This window comes from Lycium barbarum, chromosome 8 (assembly GCF_019175385.1).
Source record: "Lycium barbarum isolate Lr01 chromosome 8, ASM1917538v2, whole genome shotgun sequence".
NCBI classification, from domain to species: Eukaryota; Viridiplantae; Streptophyta; class Magnoliopsida; order Solanales; family Solanaceae; genus Lycium; species Lycium barbarum.
The window spans coordinates 2,085,177-2,107,111 of record NC_083344.1 but is presented as its reverse complement, the minus strand read 5'-3'; the positions used below and the strand labels follow the sequence as shown (position 1 = coordinate 2,107,111).

Sequence of the window (21,935 nt, the reverse complement as noted above, 5' to 3'; positions counted from 1 at the left end):
TCAACACTACAAACTCTTGCTTGTAGCCTTTCGCGACTAAACGCGCCTTGTATTTATCAACTTCACCATTTTCTTTTAGCTTCGTCTTGAAAACCCACTTGACGCCAATAGTCTTGTGCCCTTTTGGAAGCTTATTTATCTCCCAAGTATTATTCTTCTCTATGGAAAATATTTCATCATCCATAGCTTTTCGCCATTTTGACTCTTTAACAGCTTCTTCAAAAGTTGGAGGATCACAGTCTGAAAATAAAGCTAGATGAACTAGTGGATCTTCAGATAAGTTAGCGTCATATACCTCATAGTCACTCATCCATGTAGGTCTTCTTCTACTGCGTTTGTCCTGCTGCTGAGAATCATTTGTTTCTGCTGTTGGTAAAGATTCAGGTTCAGCCACCTCTGCTGGTTGATGCTCATCCTCTACAGACTGTTGAGATTGCTCATTACTATCAAAATCTGCAGGAATAATTTGCACCTCTCCGTTCTCTTCTTCGTTCCAAGAGCAAAATTCTTCTTCATTAAATATTCCATCACGACTAATGATAATTTTCATTGTGCAAGGATTATAAAGTCTATAAGCCTTTGATTGAGAACTAACACCAAGAAAAATACATTTTTCACCTTTATCATCAAGCTTGCTTTCTGGTCTGGAACTTTAGCATATGCTATGCAACCAAATATTTTGGAATAATCCACTGTTGGTCTCCTTCCACTCCATGCTTCTTCAGGTGTTGTATCTTGAACAGCAAGTGTGGAGCTTCTGTTCAAAATATGAGTACTCCAGCTAACGGCTTCACCCCAGAACTCCTTTGGAACACCGCTCCTAGATAAAAGGCTTCACACCATATTTAGAATAGTGCGATTTCTCCGTTCAGCAACACCGTTTTGTTGTGGTGTGTACGCTGCTATAAGCTGCCCTTTGATGCCATGCGCCTCACAATAATTTACAAATTCTTGTGAATTATATTCTCCACCTTGATCAGTCCGAAGGATCTTAACTGGACTACCAACTTCCTTTTCAACAAACACTTTAAACTTCTTAATAGCCATTAACGCTTCAGATTTCTTTTCCAGAAAATAAACCCACATTTTTCGACAATAATCGTCGATAAATGTAATAAAGTAACTTTTACCTCCAATTGTTGCTGGCTTTATTGGTCCACATATATCAGAATGGACCAGCTCCAAGACTTCCTTTGCTCTCCATGCCTTCCCTTGCGGAAACGAATCTCGTTGTTGTTTACTAACAACACAGTCTGCGCAAGCTTGAGAAGGAATTTTGATTTGAGGAAGACCTTCAACCATATTTTTCTGTTGAAGAGTCCTCAGTCCATTGAAATTTAGATGACCAAAGCGGAAATGCCATAGCCATGCATTATCCTTCAAGCTCACCACAAAACAAGATTGAGAGCTATTGTTCAAGTAAAGCAGAAACAGCCTGTTGGAAGTCATCTCGGCTTTCGCTATCAGACCCAAATGCTCATCGAAAATCCTGCAAACTCCATTCTTTATAGAGATCTCATATCCCTTTTCTTGAAGCTGACCAATACTAAGTAAGTTTGTCCTTAACTCAGGAACAAAAAGAACATTAGAGATAGTCCGAACAGAATTCTCTTTAGTTTGGACTGTTACTTTTCCCTTTCCCATAGCCGAGATTCTGGAGTTGTCACCAAATCTCACATTGTCACGATAAGTTTCATCCAAATAAGAGAACACAGACCTATCTCCACACATATGGTTGCTGCATCCAGTGTCTAAGTACCACAGATTCTGCTTTGTTTCTACCTCGAGATGACATACTGCCATCAATAAAGAAGGTTCTTCTACCTCCTTCTCAGTTTCAACAAGATTTGCTTGCTTACCACCTTCTTTGCGTAATTGTGTATGACATTCTGACTTATAATGACCATACTTGTGACATCTGTAGCACTCTATGTGAGACTTGTCTTTGGGCTGATAAATACGACCTCTCCCTCTTCCTTTGAAACTTCTTGGAGCGTCAGCAGAATGCACATCTTCTGGCTTCTGAGAAGGCTTCCTGTAACCCTTGTTTCCTCTCCCTCTTCCCCTTCCTCGGTCTGCAGTTGCCGTTGAAGAAGAACTGTGGACAAAGGCCTTGAGTGCTTGCTCCTCTTTATCTTGGTGTGTCATATTTTGTTCGTGAACCAACAAAGAACCTTGTAGTTCATCAATTGACATCTTATCAAGATCCCGAGACTCTTCAATTGCACACACCACATAATTAAACTTTGGTGTCATTGAGCGAAGTACCTTCTCAATCACTGCCACATCCTTCATCTTTTCTCCATGGACACACATCTTATTGATGATTGCCATAAGCCTTGAGAAAAAGTTAGTGACTGAGTCCTCTGGTTTCATTCGAAATGTTTCAAATTCTGAACGAAGTGCCTGAAGCTGCTGCCTCTTTGCCCTTGCTGTGCCTTGATATTTTTCCTTCATAGAGTCCCAAATCTCTTTGGAAGTCTCCTTGTTGAGAATTGTTTCCAAAATTGTCCTGTCAATTGCTTGAAACAGGTAATTTTTGGCCTTCAAATCCTTAAGCTGTAAGCCTTCCAATTCTGCCTTCTTGGCGTCTGATAGTCTTGCACCAACTTCTGGCTCCTCTATGCCTTCACTGACGACCTGCCAGTACTCTTTAGACCTTAGAAGATTTTCCATTAGCAAGCTCCAATGGTCGTAATGACCATCAAAAAATGGAACTGCTGCCTGGACAAAGTTTTCGGAAGCCATCTCTCTGGAGCAATTTGAACCAACACACTCTTCCTCTCAGATGCACTTTTACTCTTGAAAGTATAACCTCACCACAACTTTTAACCGGGCTCTGATGCCACTGATAAACAATGAAAACTGAAAGAAGTTGTAGTGAGAACAACATAGATAATATTTACAGCAAGTCTAGCCTTATATAAGCTTTACAGAGGAATCACATGGGTATTCCATAACCCCACTAACATCACAGTTACAACCTCTCTTTAGAGAAATAACCTACTAACCCACTAAGGCACTACATTCACTTGTTCCTATATAATAGGAACCTGACTAGGAAATTCAAATAACAAGGAAATAAGTGACTAACTAGGAAACTGGAAACGTAACTAACTAGGATACATGAAACATGCTTCAACAACATAATCTGGATCTATGTGTTATAAGCGAAATAAACAACGGAAATGTATAAAAACACTTAAGTTTCAGCAAATAGGGAAAATTATGCTGTCTACCGGGAAAGAATATTTACCCAGTTTAGCCCCTTTTTTCCTTAAAACACCTCTTATACACCTTCTATACAAGGTGGACACATTATTTACAATGAGTGTATAATATTGTATAGTGTCGTATAATGTTGTATACCGTGTGTATATGCACTGTTGCGAACAAAAAAAGTTGATTATGCGAATGTAAACTGAAAATAGGGCTATACAGGTGTAATGTATTATGTTTGGTTGTATATATTTTGAATCCCTAATCTCCAAAGTAATTTGGCTATATAGGTGTAATATATTATATTGGGTTGTATATATTCTGAATCCCTCGTCTCAAAAGTAATTTGGCTATATAGGTGTACTATATTATATTGGGTTGTATATATTCTGAATCCCTCATCTCAAAAGTAATTTGGCTATATAGGTGTAATATATTATATTGGGTTGTATATATTCTGAATCCCTAATCTCAAAAGTAATATGGCTATATAGGTGTAATATATTATGTTGAGATATAATTTGTTTAAATTCATAGTTTCAAGTTTCAACAGTATATGTTATTGGATGGAGACGGATCTAGAATTTTATAAGAAAAATAAACAAAGGATGCAAAAAATTCATTTATTAAATATATAAAACCACTTAAATTTCGGCAAATATTAAATTCTGAATCTCTAATTTTAATAGTACTATGTGTTGAGAGTATAATATGTTTCAATTCATAATCAAAGGTTGAATCCATCAAGTTTAACGTGCGCTTAAATCGTTGGCACAAAGCTACACATGTTCTTGTTTTCAGATTTTCAGTGCTGGGATTTTCGGAATGTTTTTTTTTTTTTTTTTTGGTTTTAACATTGATGTGTTTGTATAGGTACGAATTGTTGGTTGAATTCTTCAGTAGAATGGCCAATTCGATTCGGTTGCTGAAGTTGAAGGGTTCTTCGACAACATTTACAAACATTAGTACAAAAGTGGAGTGTCTAACGGATAGGTATGCGACTGACATTTTTGAAAGTACATTTTTATTGATGATTTGTCTAATTTTGTAAAAGTTGCCAACTTGTAAATACAAGGCCATAAAAGTAACTATTTGTGCAAATCCGCAAAGTATGTACGTGCTCAAATTGTCATCTAAATACTTTTTAAACAACTCTGGTCTAATTTTGAAATAGCTGCCAGTTTGCCATTAAAAAGTGATTATTTATGCAAATCAAAGAACACATGAAAACTGAACTGTGAATGCATTTACTGATGATTTGCTATGAATTATTGCTCATTTTGTGGCTCTGTGTTGATTGTGCAGGAAGTTTACTTACAATCACTTGGCGCAGATAAAGTTTCTTTTACCCGAGGCAATTGAGGTAAAAAAGATGCTTGTGTTCGATGAACGAACAAGCTGTATGAAGCCCGATCTTCATATTACATTAAATGCTAACGGAGTTGAAGTTGATGAGAAGCTGAAATCCTCTAGTGGCAATGTGCAACTGTGGGACGTCTTCCACCATCGGATTTTGGATTTCTTTAAATCCCACCCTGAGGTAAGACATATTTTTTAACTTGTGCTAGCTTTGACAATTAGAAAAATTGCTTTGCAATTGCAATGATATGTCGGAGTACATTATTTGTTATTCTCAAGGCCAAATTGGCCCCGATTGGTGTATTTAGTGTCTATAGAGTTAAACCTATGTCGTCTTGAAATCATCAGCATAGTTTGAGATATTAAGTTAGCTCTGCGAGACATAATTTTAATTTGAATCTTACCAATAACCCTCCAGACATTCTGATATCTCTTTTCATGCAATACATTCTTGATTAGCAAAACCTAGTGTAGTTAATAAAAGGGCTCTAGCCAAAATATACAAAATGTATACACAAAATATATATTTTATGTATATTTATACTCAATATACAAAACATATACATTTATGGGCTATTATGTTTTAGAGCGGTCCAAAAATGTAATTATCCCTTAATGAAATTAGTGTTGGGATGTCCCTTTTACTGCCTGATATCCTTTGCTCCCTGAATTCCTCCAAAAGAAGTTGAAAAGAGCAGGCTATACTTAAGAGATTTTGCTTTTTCTGCAAAACTAGTGTTATTAACAAATGCTATTTCTGAATTCCAGGGAGATGACATCCCTGAGGAAGCATTACCAGGAGCATTCGGCACGTCAAAACAAGAGCTCTTGACAAACTCGTCAAGTCCTGCGGGCCCACAGTCGATAGACGAGACGCCAATCAGCCCAATGCAGAAGCCGCTAATAGCTGTATCTCACCTGGCTCAATCTTTTAGGAAATCCTTTTCTTATCGAGCATCTATTGGCACGGAACCTTAGATTGCTAATTGTTCCACCAACACCTCTAAAGCTGTCAATAAAACTCCTTCTAAGCTGCTTTCAACAGGAGGGGTTCGTTCTGTTACTTTGCCACCATCTCCACTACCATCAACTCCATTAAAAAATACGAAGGGTGAAGATTGTTCGTCTTTGTTAAGTACTGAAAGTACTCCAGCAAAATTTACATCTACTCCAGCAAAATTGATGGCTTCTACACCTGCGATCCAACCTCCCAAGAGATGCTATATGAGTCCAGATGGCGAGTCAACCGAATCACCAATAAAGCTAGCTAGGCGGCCTCCTCCTAGTAGGTTGTTGACCTTTGATACTCCTGTGAAGAGTTCAAAAGTTACAGCAGATGATGAAATCCTTGACATTCTTAACGGGAATCTTCTACAGTCGGTAAGACACTTCTGACATGACACCATTTCTTTGCTAATAATATAAGAAGTTGATTCTTTGAACTGAGAAATTAGGATATCTATATTTCTTGGTCTACTATTTGAGGTTAGTGTGCTAATTTTTCACGGATTTGCAGATTAGAGACAAAGAGCAGAAGGCATTAGAGGAGAATGATCCAGCCATATCCCAAGCGAAATGGCGGAAGAAAATGATTTCGAGCTTGCCTAAGTTTTTCGACATGATTTACTTCCTATTTCAATCGATGAAACGTTCTGTGATTACTAAAGAGGAGCTTATGCACAAAGTGATTTCGAGCCATCTAGATATTGCTGATAAAAGTAAGTCTCGGTTCATAATCATTTGCACATAAGTCAGTTCATAATCATTTGCACACTTTGACAATATGAAGCTCCTTCTAACTTTATTTTTTTTTCTTTCTTTGCAGGAGAAGTTGAAGAGTAACTCTGGTTATTGCAAGAAATAGCTCCTGAATGGATTTCCGAAAAGCTGTCTTCTAGTGGTGATCTTCTGTTGCAGTAAGCTTTAATTCTTGCTTGCACCCCCCCCCCCCCCCCCCACAACAAATCATTCGTTTGCTTTTGGTTTAATCTTGAATTCACCTCAGTGCTTGACGAACTTTAAGTATTATGTGCGGTCTTCTAAAGGGCTTGATGTGATATTTTTGTTTTTTGTTGCAGTGTTAGCAAGGTATCAAATGCTGAATCAATACGCGCAAGAATAGCCCAAGCAAAGTGAGAGAAAGCAAGGGCAGGAAATTTAAATTCGGCCTGAGTTTTCCAAGTTTAGTTGTAAATGATATAGTTTTAACTGGATTATTGCAGTACATCGACTGGAGAGTCTCTTTTTTAGTACAGTTTAATGACATTTTAACCAAGTTAGCCAGCAATATAGAGCTAATATGACTTTTAGTTGGTAAAAACTTTTGTCTAAGTTTCCTATATTGGAAGACTTATCCTGTATATATGGCCATGATGCTGTTTTTGGAATGAGAATTTTGGTAATGATACTTGTTTTTGAATACTAATTGTTGATTTGACTGATTTTGAAGAGAAATTCTTGTTGTGCAGTGAGTTCTATAGCACTTTTATAAACCAGATGAAGCTTTGAATTCAAGCATGCCATTATGCGCGTTCCTCTTATCAACACGGCATGGTAAGGGAACCCAACCCCTCGATTTTTCCAGTTATTCTTCTGTCTTGACCCCTCAATTCTCAAGAACTCGGTATCTCGAATTTTTGCATTTGTGCACATTGGTCATGACCTAAATATTGGGTCAAGAATAAAGTTGAGGAAATGCATTTTACAGTCATTTGTTCTTAACGGTTAATTTGTAAAGATATCTGTATTGTAAAGTTGAAATCTGTAATTGAAAGATTGGAATCTATAATGAATAGTTACATAATTTCCACTGAAACTAAATGCTAATGTTATCTATATAAGAACGTCATTTAAGTTCAAATTACACTTTAAGTAATAACAAGAAGAACAATAACTACGTTCCGGATCCAAACAAGTTAGGATCGGTTATATAAATCTTTATTTTTTAAGAGAATGGGTAAAATGCAATGACTCTTTTGAGAAAGTAATAATCAACAATTTCTTTTAATCTGCATTAGCTAATGGTTTGTTAAAATAATTTGAACCAGGATTGCTAATCGTTATAATAAAGAAGTCGAGATAACACCATTAATGTAGCCAAAATAATCTCTTAATTTGAAATTTTTTACTATTTTTTACTAACTCGTATGAATTGTAGTAAAATTCAAAAGGATTTTCTATATATTTTGTTTTAAATTTAAGCGAAATGATTTCAAAATAACATGAGTAGGTGACTTGACAATTTGACAGACATAATTTAAATATGAATTTATTAGGTTCGTTTCCAAATAATGAAACCCTTTTTGAAATGTCAAATCGACATTTAAAAGCCCTTTTTCTCTTCTCTTTTATTTTCAAGACCACTATTTTCGTTCCTTTAGATTTTTTGTTGTTAATTGGCATGAAGGCAACACTAGTATTATTTCATGAAATAATTCAATCATAAACATTTGAAGTGAAAATATATACTACATAACGAAAATATTTTATGAGTAGTGTGGTAAAATGATTGATATATTTTCAGAATTAATAGAGTTTCAAAGTTCAAACCGTAAACATCTTAATAAGGCATGCTTTATCTGGCTCTAAGTGGATTTTGACGCGAATATGAACAGGTGGTTATGAAATAAAAATACTTTTAATAGCGGTGGTGTCTTGGCTATGTTGGCTCACCTCGACTATTTCATCGTAAATGTTACCTCCCATTTAGGAGTTTGCAAAAATTGGTTTAATCGATAAATCAAACCAATAAAAATCACTATTAGTTTATCGATATCGGTTATTGGGTTAACGGTTTGTAAATGGTTTTGTAAATTTTTTATTTGGTCATTGGTTTGGTTTCCAGTTTTAAGGATTTAGTTAATGGTTAAATTGATAACCTAATAAATTTATATTAAATTACTTTTTTATCCCTAATTATTTATTAGTGGCTTTAAATTTTAATTTTTAAATACAAACCTATTTCTAAATTACATATCGCAGGCACGCTTATTCTCTCAAAGTTTCAATTCTCATACGAAACTAGGGCTTGTGATGCCTCTCTATTTCTGCCTATCTCCTTTACTTCTTAATGAACAAATGGGATTGGCCTTGTTTATGAATTATGAACTGACCTTGTTTTGTTTTTGAAAGATTGCTACAGTACATTTTATAGTTTTTATCTTGTAATTTGTGTAAACTTTAAGCACGAAGGCAATATATAGACGAACGTATGAAAACAAGAGAAAGCCAAAAAAAAAAAAAAAAACTAACGGTGCATTTTCTTATTCGCGAAGGTTTGTACAAACTAGTTTGAATTTGTTTATCTTCTTATTAGTGATTTTTTGTGCTTTAGCTATAATCTGGCCTCAATACTTGAATAATTCCCTCCTTGTGTTAGCATTTGTAGCTATGATTTCGTCATATTAATATCCTTGGCAGAGACATAAAGCCTGTTTGGATTGGCTTATTTGAGGCACTTTTAAGCCAGAATAGCTTTTAAGCATTTTTATAGTGTTTAAGTAAGATAAAAAGTGTTTTTAAGTACTTATTTTTAAGCCAAAATAACAAAAATAAGCCAAAAGACGTAAAGGTAGTAAAACGGATGTGTGTCACGAATTCCTGTAAACAAATCTGCTATTTAAACACTGACTTTGAGCTGGTAACTATGAATTTCTTAGTTATCAAAAAAAGGGAAAAAGGCTTAACACATAGACAACCTCTCAAACTTGCCTGCAAATTTTATTTAGACATTTAAAACTATGGTTTGTTCTAATTGATCACTTGAATACATGATAAAGTGTTCCTATTAAACACTTCCAGTTCATATTTTGCGAGTGTTCTCAATTGCACGTTACATAGATAAGTTAACCACTTAAAATATGTCGTCTGCTTTAATTATATACATCATCCTCATTTGAAGCTTGCCCGAGGTTTTACTGCTTATTGAGACTAATTCGTATAATTAAATAAGGTGTCATATTTTAAGTGATTAGCTTATCTACGTAATGTACAATTGAGAACACGCGCAAAATATGAACTGAAATTGTTTAATAGGAACACTTTATCACGTATTCTAGTGTTTAATTGAAACAAGCTGTAGTTCGAGTGTTTAAATGAAATTTGTTGACAAGTTTGAGGGACAGTCCATGTATTAAGCCAAAGAAACAAAAGGAAATGCCATCAGACTTACATACGTTTGTTTATCTTCTTATTAGTGATTTTTTGTGCTTCAGCTATTATTTGTCCCAACACTTGAATATTTCCTTGGTACCTATGATTTCTTCAAATTAATATCCTTGGTACAGACATAGAATTACTATTTCTTAGTTATCAATAAAAGAAAAAAGGCTTAACACATAGGCAACACTTCAAATTTCATTTAGACACTCCAACTATGGCTTGTTCTAATTGAGCACCTGAAACCATGATAAATTGTTCCTATTAGACACTTCTAGTTCATATTTTGTGTGTGTTCTCAATTGTCAATCATGTAGATAAGTTAACCATTCAAAATAGTCTATCTACCTCTCAAGGTAGGGGTAAGGTCTAGGTACACTTTACCCTCCCCAGACCCCATTTATGAGATACACTAGGTATGTTGTTGTTGTTGTTATATCCTCAACTGAAACATGCCCAAGATTTTACGGCTTGTTGAGACTAATTCGTATAATTAAGTTAGGTGTCATATTTTAAGTGGTTAAATTTCGACATTATGGGCAATTGAGAACAAAAAGAAAGAACTATTTGAAATTTGAGTCGAAAGTATCTAATAAATACACTTTATCATCTGTTCAAGTGTTTAATTGGGAAATGCCATCAGGCTTTCATACGTTGGTAGTGACTTAGCAATGCCATAAGCCTTTCTTATATTTGATATGGTTCTTAAGTTTTCGAGATGGATTTGGTGATTTTTTTTTTAATCTTCTAGCGGTACTTTCGTGGTGTTATTCTGAGTTCTCTTAATCTAATTAGAGACTTGATTAAGTGTGAGATTCAGAAAAATTCTAGTTTCATTTCTGATCATCAAAAGAAATTTGTGACAATCAGAGGCGGAGCCAGGATCCGAAGCTTGTGGGTTCGGGGTTCTAATTCTTTAAAGTTATTGGATTCTTAATTAATAATTTGTACATATTTAACAAAAATTTTAATACAAATATATGGCTCGGACAAAAGCTATTGGGTTCGGCCGAACTCACATCCGAAGGGCTGGCTCCGCCCCTGGTTACAATTTGGTTTAAGGAATAATAGGTGTTAAGTTGGTAATTATGCAACTTTGCCTAATTAGAGAATAGCCTCTTAAGTATTGTTATTTCTTTTTTGTCTATTTGCAGTTAAGTTCCTAAAGTGGTTCATTCATTGTGTATAAGTTACTATATTAATTATGATATTATGGTATATGCTAAACGGTGGTAACGGTGGGGGTTAACTTAACTAATGACACAAAATCAAAAACTAAAATAAAATAGAGTTGTGTATGAGATGGATTTCTGGAGTACTGGACAAAGTAGTTTATATTTCGGTAATTTTCAATATTTTTTATTTTGCATTAGGTGGCCATTTTTGTAGCCTATATCTAATAGTTGTCTATTTATTAGAAGATTAGACAAGTGATCGATCTGAATATTTGTTTGAATTTTTGAACTTCGGACTAGGTGGCCGTTTTCTAATTTCAGACCACTGGTAAATCTTATAAAAGTTGTCAATTTCGTAACATAAGGTCATCAAAGAGGCTAATTGTGCAAATCAACAGAGTTGAATATTAGTTTTGAATTTTAAAACTTGGCACTAGATGGCCATTTGCGAACTCCGGACCAGTAGTCTAGTTTTGTAAAAGTTGGCCAACTTCCAAATGCAAAGCCATTAAAGTGGTTATTTGTGCACATCAACAGAATAAACACATGCTCAAACTGCGATATGAATATTAGTTTTGTCCCAATACTTGAATATTTCCTTGGTACCTATGATTTCTTCAAATTAATATCCTTGAGCCCCAGAGTTTGTTAGCCAATGCTTCCACTATATGAAGTGTAATACAGTTTGAGGAGCATTTTTCATCATGAATGAGATTCCCTTCTTCTTCTTCTTCTTTTCTGCAAATTAGTTATTCTTTCTTTAATTGTTAGTGATAAAGCTTAACAAAATTACTTTTGGAGAACCCTCAATTTGCCTTATATGACAAACCGTTTAGGACCTGAACAAAGGCATAGTGAACACAGAGTATTCATATAATCTTCTAGTATTGAGGTGTAGTTAATTTATTACCAGACATAAAGAGTTACATCTGCCCCCGTCTTCCATGTATCTAGTCAAAAACAAGATAAAATTTCAAAATGCACTTCATTTGGATTTAAAGAAATCCTTCAAATTTATGATGTTACGAATTTTTTCAATTGACAACGTGAAAACTCAAGGAATTAATATCATACAATGGAAACATCAACTATCTGGTGCATTGATATCTATTGCGGTGGGAGTCGAAATAACTTGCTTTCATGTTCCTCTTATCTTTGGATCCTCTCAACAACTTAATCCACTCGAGAAAAATAATAATCTGAATTCACATAACAAATCGCCAACATGAACACAAACAAGGTCTTTCGTTTATCATATCATAAATATAGAAACAAAACGAATCACTTGTATTATTGGCGTTGAGGTATATGAAGAATGGTTTTACACCAGCCTTTCATCGCAAAAAAACACCATCCCAAAAATACTCTGTGTGAAGATGAAGACCTGCTGAAAAAAAAAAAAAGATTGATAGATAGCCTTTATTTTAAGCAATAATTCGCGCCACTATGCATGATAAGACCTTTCAATCTCTCTCCACAATTGATATGAAAGTTGGACGAAAATCAACAACTCAAAACTACCCTCAAAATGTTCCAAATACACATAAGCATGAAGATTGAAGACCTTCTATTCTATATTTCATAGAGTTGAAGAGTACAAAAGCAACGGGCACTGGTTCATGCGTTACGGGTAGATTCCTCTTACTAGTATAGAAGTATCTGCATCCACTCTTACTTTGCAGCAGGGGATACAAATTTAGTATAGATATACATTTTTTCAAAAACTGTTCAACTATATATATATAGTTCACCGCCCCTCACGGTACGCCCCAATGGCTGCACGCAATTACTGGTGTGTCTGCTCCTTTTGTGAGTCTGACCTGATCAATGCATTCATACACACTTCCATGCTCACACGAATCAAAGATGTGGCTTCAAATTCCTAGGACTGAATTCTGATTGCGATTGATTAGTCTGCATGTGGCAACAAGAAACTGAAGCCTGAATTTTATCGAATAAGCGCCGGGGGGGGGGGGGTGGTTCAATGTCTGCAACATCAATCTGATCCATTGATTTAGAGAGATCATCAATTGAGAACGGTATGCTGCACCATGACCAACAAGGGCTATCAGTGATAAGCGGAAGTACATTCTAAGGGAGTGTGCACAGAAAGGGAGTGGCAAGTTTAAGATAATAGAATTTCATATCCAACCTAGAATCATCGTCAAGCAAAAAAGAATTGCTGACTGCATTGTTAGAGTCTTCAGTCATTAATACACGCATATTGAATATAACCTGTCAAATAATTGATAAACTTTACAAAAGCAAGAAGATTTTGGCCAATCCAAAATGCATGAGGACATACTATTGAGAAATTGTTGTAACTAACTTGAGAAATGGCCATGAGGATGCAGTCTCACCACCTGGAGGAAGCAGGTCCATCATTGATGTTCATCACAGAAGAAATTATTTCTTTATCCTACAGAATAAACTTGGTCAGGACATTTTCATAAGAGCCACAGAAATCAGGGGACTACCTAGCATAATTAAAATGCCCTCCGGAGATGGCAAACCAATTAAAGTACATGTTGCGAAAAAATATGCTGGATTCATATTTGAAAGGAAGTCTTTTCGCAAAAGGCAATACAATGGTGACAATAATCATAGCAGCTGCAGAGGTATATCTTTAAAATAAAGGGAATCAAAAGCTGTAACGACATACCAATATAAATGCCTTTCTCTGCCCGATTCTCTTCTTCTCATTCCTCCGCTTGACGCTTCCTTCATTGGGATTGTTTGGACTTATAGGTTCACCGGGGGTATATTTTACCCATGCATACGGACCTAAATTCCAAAAGAAAAAAAAGCTTCTAACTTCTTTTCACTCTGTCAAAATCCAAAAGTCAATAAAAATCATAGCCGAAAATATTTTTAGGGAATGTTTTCCTTTTCTATCGTGTGGTGAGTTTGAATTGTTGAAAAAAAAAATCTCCAAGGAAAATGTTTTCCACCAAAAGAAGGGAAGTGACTTACATCACTTCATGACAAAGTCTGTTTCTTTACCATCCCAACACTTAGACATTGTTGTGATTACTAAGTTACTCGGACTCTCCTAAAATGTCATCGGGTGCGTGTCTGATCCTTCAAAAGTAGTATATTTTTGGAGGATCCGACACGGGTGCGGCAACACTTTCGAAGAGTCCGAGTAACTTAGGTTGTAAATGTGAACACTCGAGAATATCATCAAAACGACATCCTCATGTTCCAATCCCCCACCTCGTACCATTACGATCCCAACTAAACCCGAGAAAATGATCAAGTATTCCTGTCCCAAATTAGTTGTCATATTTCGCTTCTCGAAAGTCAAACTATGCAAACTTTGACTTACATTTTAAGATATATTTTCCATCAAATTGACATGAGAAAAGTTGCAACTTATATGTTATCATTGTAAAAAAAAAAAAATTGCAACTTATAGTTGGGACGGAAGGAGTAAAGGATTTCTCCAGCTAAAATATTTCCTATGGAAGACACTTTCTATGTAAAAGATATTTGTCTATACCAAAAGCACCCCAAAAAAATCGTAATTTGCATAGCGAAATGCCCAAATCTGAAAATGGAATAAAACCTTAAACCCTAGGTTGCAAATCAACCAGGTAGGGGTGTGTGGATGGATCTTCACGATATATGACGAGTTATCCATCAGACTTGTAAAAGAAAGAGATTAGTTATCCAGCAGTAGCCCGTATTTCAATGGATACAAATGATAAAACCAATTCATGAGGGTTTCATCAAAATGCAGAAAATCATGACATGTGAATTGAATATCATAACGAATAAGATAATTACACCTCTCGACCTATCTGAACACATTAACCTAGGGACATCTGTTTGTACAATTAGTAACGAAGAGAATGCTAAGTAGTCTACAATGGATCGAAAATAAAACAGTTTCTTAAAATGATAATTCTACTCATTCCTTTTTGTCCCTCATTTTCACTTCCTTCTTGGGAGGGTGGGGGCTGGAGGGCCAGATTGAAACTAGTGTGCCAGAATATGTTATTAAATTATAAATATATTGGTACTAAATTATAAACTAGATAAAAAATGCAGGGCCAACAGAGGTTCCCAGTTAAACAGCGCACATTCTTACACGAGAAGTGGCAGAGTAGAGAACTAACCTCCAGTCCTCCACCCCAACCCACCACCCACCACCCACCAACTGGCTCCACACCCACCCTCCACCCACACTTACCCCACCTCCCACACGCCTACCACCACCACTAGAAGTTACACTCCGATTCTAAAAACTTCAAAGTGTTTTGCTTTAAATATATGTAAATGCTCTTAAAATGACATTTTTCAACTTTGCCTACCAAATACAAGAAAATGGGTAGAAAACTCACTTATTTTCCGTGGAAATTTTTTTCCCTCATACCAAACAAACCCAATAACAAAAGCAACCAAAAACATCATAGTAATTTGCAGAACGAAATGCCCAAATCTGAAAATAAGCATAAAACCTTAAACCCTAGTCCAAAACCCTAGGCTGCAAATCTAGTATAAAATAGGAAAATGAAGATTAACCTGGAGGTCTCAAGCTAGCTCTTTTACGTTTAGGTTTGCTAGTGGGTCTTCACTTTGGAAAACGGGTATCAGTAAATGATTTCACAAGCTAAAATATTTCCTATGGACGACACTTTCTATGTACTCCCTCCGTTTCAATTTGTTTGTCTTCCCGTTTCAAAAGAATGTCTCTTTCCTTTTTTGGCAACTCCTTAATTCCAAATTTCCAAATGGCATGCTTAAACCACAACATTAAATAACATTTTGGTACATTTCTTTAAGACCACAAGATTCAAAAGTCATTCTTAAACTTCGTGCCAAGTTAAAATAGACAAAAAATTGAAACAGTCAAAGATATTTGCATATCGAAATGCCCATAATCTCAAAATGGCATAAAACCCTAAACCCTAGGTTGCAATTCAACAACTATAAAATAGGGCAATGAAGATTAAAATGTTTTCCTTAAAAATTTTTAGTACACCAGCACCTCCACCCCTACACAAAAGAAAATGAGTAGGAAAATATTTTCTTGTAAACCATTTTCCCTCATACCAAACACACCCAAAAAATACTTAAATGTTGTAAGTCAATAATAAAAACTGATTATCACTGAAAAATGAAGATTATTAATACCCGGAGATATTGTTGTCGCCGGACAGTTGAATGCGGATACGGGTCGGGTCGACAAGAGTGAAACGGGTCGGATTATTGATCTTAGGGCTCCGAAACCCATTTTTGTAGCTGTGATTTCGCTCGCGTGGGAGAGATGATTTAGGGATGCTGTGTTCCTTTTGTGTTTCGTGGAAAATGGGAACGAATGCGGGGCGGGTCGGGTTATATGTAAGTTGGGCTGGATTTTGGACCAATTTGGGCTGAAATGGGAATCAAACGGGCAATCTGCACGACAGTCCTTATTCGTGGGGTGGTCTTTAACTTTTAATCCTTCGCTAAAATTTTTTGGTTCCGAGTCCGAATTTTAATTCAGTCAAAAATTAAAAAAAATTACAATATAGAATTTGGATTCACAAGGCAGAGTTTTACAGTTTAGGTTAGGTTGCATAAGGCAAACTCTACCTTAAGGCAGAGTTTTGCCTTTAGGCATAATGCAAAACTCTTTTTTTTTTCTCAGTTAGAATTTTGCAAACTCTGTCTTAAGGGCTAACTTTTACCTGAATAGGCCTAGATTTGGTTGGGTTTGGATCGGGTCTTTTTACCATGTGGACTGAGAAAAAAAAGAAAAATTCCATGTGGATTAAATTAAATGATATGTCATATTTTTTTGGCCAAATATTATTGGGTGACTTTTGATGTGATATAGGAAAAGTTGAGTGACCTTATTGTTACAAAACAAGAAACATGACTTTGGAGGATCAGTACTCATAGTTGGATGACTTTCTATGTTACTACCTCCTCCAGTCGCGATTCTCATTTCTTTTGGAGATTACTCCCTCCATTTTTTTTTGTCTTATTTGGTTGACAATTTTTAAAAATATAAAAAAGATTTAATCACAATGTTTTAAACTAAAAAGGTGTATAGCGAGTGACACAGCTAGTTTGAGCAAATACTTACTCATACAGATGTTTACATCAAATCAATTAAACTTATCATAGTTTATTAATTTAATAAAGTGAAAATATAAATTAATTAACCATAATAAAATGCTAGTATTCTATGTGCAAACACATGTTATGTATCTACTTATTTGTTGTGAGCACTTAATATAATGTGTGTAAATTTTTACCACTAGCGCGTTCAATTTTTTTTTTTTTGGCCACTAAACTAAAGAATACCTTACCACGCGCTAGTAGTAAAAAAATCCTCACAATATATTGAGTGCTCACACCAAATAAGTAGATACATAACACGTGCTGAAATTGAATTTTTGTTTGGACATGTAATTTGAAATTTTTAAATTGTATTTCATAGACATAAAAACCCCCACAAGTTGTGAAACCATCAAACTTATTCAATCTTACCGAATGAGAAAATCATAATTCATAAAAAAATTAATACTCTACTATAAGGCTTTTTAAAAAAATATAACATCAATTGATCATTTTTTAATTCGATAAAAAGAAAATTGAACATGGGTTGTAGTGTAACTACTCTTTAATATGTTATAAATATACTACCAACAGGCAAACCGTTTAATATTTGATATAAATGGTTGGTAAATATATCTATAAACTTATAATTTTTTATTTTTTTTTACAATATATAAACTTTTGGGTCAAGTTTTACATTTTAAAAAATTTGAAATCATGATTTGAAATTCTAAATCATACTCCCTCCGTCCCAATTTGTTTGAAGATTGGCCAATTTGTGAGTCGAACAACTTTTTCTTTGACTTAACTTTAAATATAGTTTTTCGAGTTTTTTGTAATAAAATTTGCATATTTGAAAATTACATAAAAAGTACTATAAGTCTACACAATTAATAATTCACAATATAAGAAAAAAGTTGGAGAAAATTGTAATAAAAAAAAGAGTTGCTTGACTCCCAAATTGGTCAACCTTTAAACGTTTAACTTCTTCTGTCCAAAGCTAAACGTTCAAAAACATTTCAAGCAGCTAAACCAATTCATTATTATCCGAACCAAGTCGCCTGAGTGCGGAACAAGTGTTGTACCAGGTCAATAGTCTATTTCAAGATTAATCTATTTTGTATTAAAGAAGTCTATATAAGTAGTTCATATATAACAAAATACTATAAATCATAGATCATTCTTTCATTTATTACCAATTCCACCAGTAAATCTATCTTCAAATAAATAAGTATAAATAGAGTAATACTTATTGAAAATACTTGTAACGGTCACAAACCAAATTTGCACAATATTGAATTGTTTAGTATAAATCTAGCTTCAAACAATATAAAAAGAGAAATACTTATTGAAAATAATAATAACGGTACCATACAAAATTTGCACAATATTTAATTTATATCTAATATGAAGCTACACATAGACAAGCTGAAGTGACACCTCTCTATGGTCGCCATTCATATATTTTTTTTTTGACATTTTTATCTATTTTCCTCTTATTTTGTAGTTAAAGGATTAACAATATTCTACCTTATTTATTGAGTTCCATTAAATGTTGTGACAATCATATTCATTCATTGTGTATAAGTTACCATATTAATTATGATAATATGGTATATGATAAACGGCGGTAATGGTGGGATTAACTTAACTGATGATACAAAATCAAAAACTAAAATAAAATAGAGTTGTGTATGAGACGGATTTCTGGAGTACTGGACAAAGTGGTTTATATTTCAGTAATTTTCAATATATTTTATTTTTCATTAGGTGGCCACTTTTGTAGCCTATATCTAATAGTTGTCTATTTCTTAAAAGATTGGACAAGCGATCGATCTGAATATTTGTTTTGAATTTTTGAACTTCGGACTAGGTGGCCATTTTCTAATTTCAGACCACTGGTCTAATCTTATAAAAGCTGTCAATTTCGTAACATAAGGTCATCAAAGAGGCTAATTGTGCAAATCAACAGAGTTGAATATTAGTTTTGAATTTTAAAACTTGAGACTAGATGGCCATTTGCGAACTCCGGACCAGTAGTCTAGTTTTGTAAAATTTGGCCAACTTCCAAATACAAAGCCCTTAAAGTGGTTATTTGTGCACATCAACAGAATAAACACATGCTCAAACTGCGATATGAATATTAGTTTTGAAGTTTAAACTTCAGTTCAGACTAGGTTAATACTTTCGAACTTCAAATTCTTGATTTGATTTTGAAAAATTCCCAACTGGCCATAAAAGTGGTTATTTGTGCAAATCAGCAGAGTACATGCTCAAAATTCAAATTGTGGTGGTAGTTGAGGTTTTCTCAGTTTTTTGTTTGAACATAAGCCTATAAAATATAGTTATCATGCTCACATTATTCTTTTTCATGACAATATAATTCTCCCTCCTTCCCAATTTGTTTGAAGGTTCACCAGTTTGGAGAGTCAACCAACTTTTTTTTTTTACTTAATTTTAAACGTAAATTCTTAGAGTATTTTATAATAAAATTTACATATTTGAAAACTATATAAAAAATACTATAAGTCGGCATAATTAATAATTCACAATATATGAAACGAGTTGGAGAAAATCGTAGTAAAAAAAAAGAGCTGTTTGACTTTTCAAACTGATCAACCTTCAAGCAAATTAGGACGGAGGAAGTAATTTTAATGGTCTTTGTTCAATTGTTCCTATTAATTGTTCTATTTAAATTTTCAACAGGTACCAACAACAACAAGGCCAGTGTCAAATTAACAGACTCAATCCACAAGAGCCATCTTTTAGATTGCAAGCTAAAGTTGGAGTTACTGAGGTTTTTGACCCAAACAATCAACAATTTCAGTGTGTTGGATTTTCACTATTTCGACATATTATTCCTTCTAGAGGCCTTCTCTTGCCTTCTTACACCAATTCTCCACTCCTCGCCTATGTTGTTCAAGGTGAACAAAAATGTTACTAATATACATACAATAGCTAGCAGTGGGATTTTTAAAAGAATCTTTTTTCCACCTATGTCAATACAAACCTATACATCGTACTCTCATGGAGCTATTTTGATATAATACTACTATTTAAAGAGTCAAACAATCTTTTTAACACGATTTTTTTATTCTTTTAAAATCATTTTTATTAAATAAAATATATATTTTATAATGCTTTTTATTTAGTTTCTAGTTTGTAAATTTTATTTTAAGAATATTAACAAATCGGTTATGTATAAATTAAAATTGAAAAAAGTTTTAATCCCCGTATTCCAATTTTTTTTTTTTTAAATGAAGGCAGTATTATTTTTGTAGATATAGTAAAAGTATAGCTTAAGATATGCTTATAAATTCTCGTAACCAATGCCTAATCATTCATAATTCTATAATTGATTATACGTTCATGCCAGTTTTTGAAATCAACGTGATTCAAAGAACACGATCCTTTTTTAATATGGATGAATCATGTTATAAGCTAAGGTCTAGTATAAGTGAACTAGATAAAACATAACAGTAACATTTATTTTTTCATTTAAGTGATGGTGTGTCTATGTGATTCGATGTAAATAACGGGTTGAGGATTTTATGGCATAATGAACTCGGGTTACCCCGAGACATTCCAATCATCTCAACAAACTCGACGGGGAATTAGAAGCAGAAGATTTCAAGGTCGCCATCAAAGGATTGAACAATTCAGACGAGGTGATATAATGGCATTTCCAGCAGGCGCTGCACATTGGGTATATAATCAAGGAAATCAAGAAGTTGTTCTTGAAGATGCCTCTAACAGTGCCAACCAATTAGACCAAAACGCAAGGGTACATAAGAAATTATGGCATTGATGATTTTTTGATTGTCTGATCAAACTTGAAATTATGTATCTATTTATCGTCTTTTTACCTCTGCTCATTTGTCACATTAAATTTGTTCCTTTTGATCCTATGAATAAGAAATGTTCTCCTGGCCCGCTAAAGAGAAAATTAAAAAGACCTTTTACTACTTCACATTATCTTTACGTAATAAATTTGATATGAATTTAAGTTGTGTACACTATGTACGGAGGTTCTTTATTGTTGGAAACCCGCAACAAGGACGACAACAACAACAAGGGAGGCGATACCGTGGCCCCGTGAGAAGGGAGCAATGTCAATCTGGCAATGTTTTCAGTGGCTGTGACGTAGAAATTCTATCAACACCATTTGGTGTTGACGGGTCAGTGTTTTCGACACAAAACATAAGTGTATTATATATGATAATTAAACCACTAAAATTTCTTCCATAATTTTAAGAATACAACGAGTTAGTGCTAAGAACCTTAAATATAGAATCCAAAAGTACATGGACGATGCTAAGTTGAAAAAAGGGGTTCATTAAATCCCTTTGTCAAGAAATTACATTCGGAAAAACACAAATTTTAACTTTATATTTAAATGGTTAAATCTTCTTGACTTGAGTAAAGATTCTAGTAATTTGCTAAGAGGTTTCAAAAATTGCATTAGGTCATAGGTTTAATAAATCTTAAGTGCGACATTCTTAATACATAATTTTCTTGTATAAATTCTTGACTCCGCCACTATCTTCAAGTTTAAATTTTGAATCCGTCTCTATTATAACAGGGAAAGGGCGAGGAAGCTACAAGGACAAGATGACATGAGAGGTCACATTGTTAGTGTTCAAGAAGGACTTATTAGCGTAATTAGGCCACCATTTTCACAAGAACAAGAGGAAGAACAACAAGAGCAAGGACAATATGGTCCTATGAATGGAATTGAAGAGACAATTTGTAGTGCTAAGGTTAGAGAGAACATCGACATTTCCTCTCGTGTTGATATTTACGCAAGGCGTTTTAGCACCGTAAATAGTTTCACTCTGCCAATTCTCAAGAAAAAGGCTTATTAGAGACCAACATTTAGAGACCGGGTAAAAATCTAGTCACTAAAGGTGTATCTATAGGGACCCGCCTTTTTCCTCGTCCATAATTCTCGATTTTATTTTTCTAAAATGACAA

General features: G+C 34.4%; 1 protein-coding gene and 2 pseudogenes across 1 annotated transcript; 2 read left to right on the top strand and 1 right to left on the bottom strand.

Annotated features, from left to right (window-relative positions):
- The first annotated feature begins 3,616 nt into the window (after positions 1 to 3,616).
- On the top strand, positions 3,617 to 6,986 carry LOC132604927 (CDT1-like protein a, chloroplastic; annotated as a pseudogene).
- Positions 6,987 to 12,428: 5,442 nt separating this feature from the next.
- On the bottom strand, positions 12,429 to 16,248 carry LOC132606050 (uncharacterized; annotated as a pseudogene).
- A 2,323-nt stretch (positions 16,249 to 18,571) lies between these two features.
- On the top strand, positions 18,572 to 21,826 carry LOC132606049 (11S globulin seed storage protein Jug r 4-like). Its single transcript, XM_060319360.1, has 5 exons — positions 18,572 to 18,591; positions 19,668 to 19,885; positions 20,507 to 20,741; positions 20,984 to 21,139; positions 21,544 to 21,826. The coding sequence occupies exons 1-5, from the start codon at positions 18,572 to 18,574 to the stop codon at positions 21,824 to 21,826; spliced, it is 912 nt and encodes a 303-aa protein (XP_060175343.1).
- Positions 21,827 to 21,935: the final 109 nt, after the last annotated feature.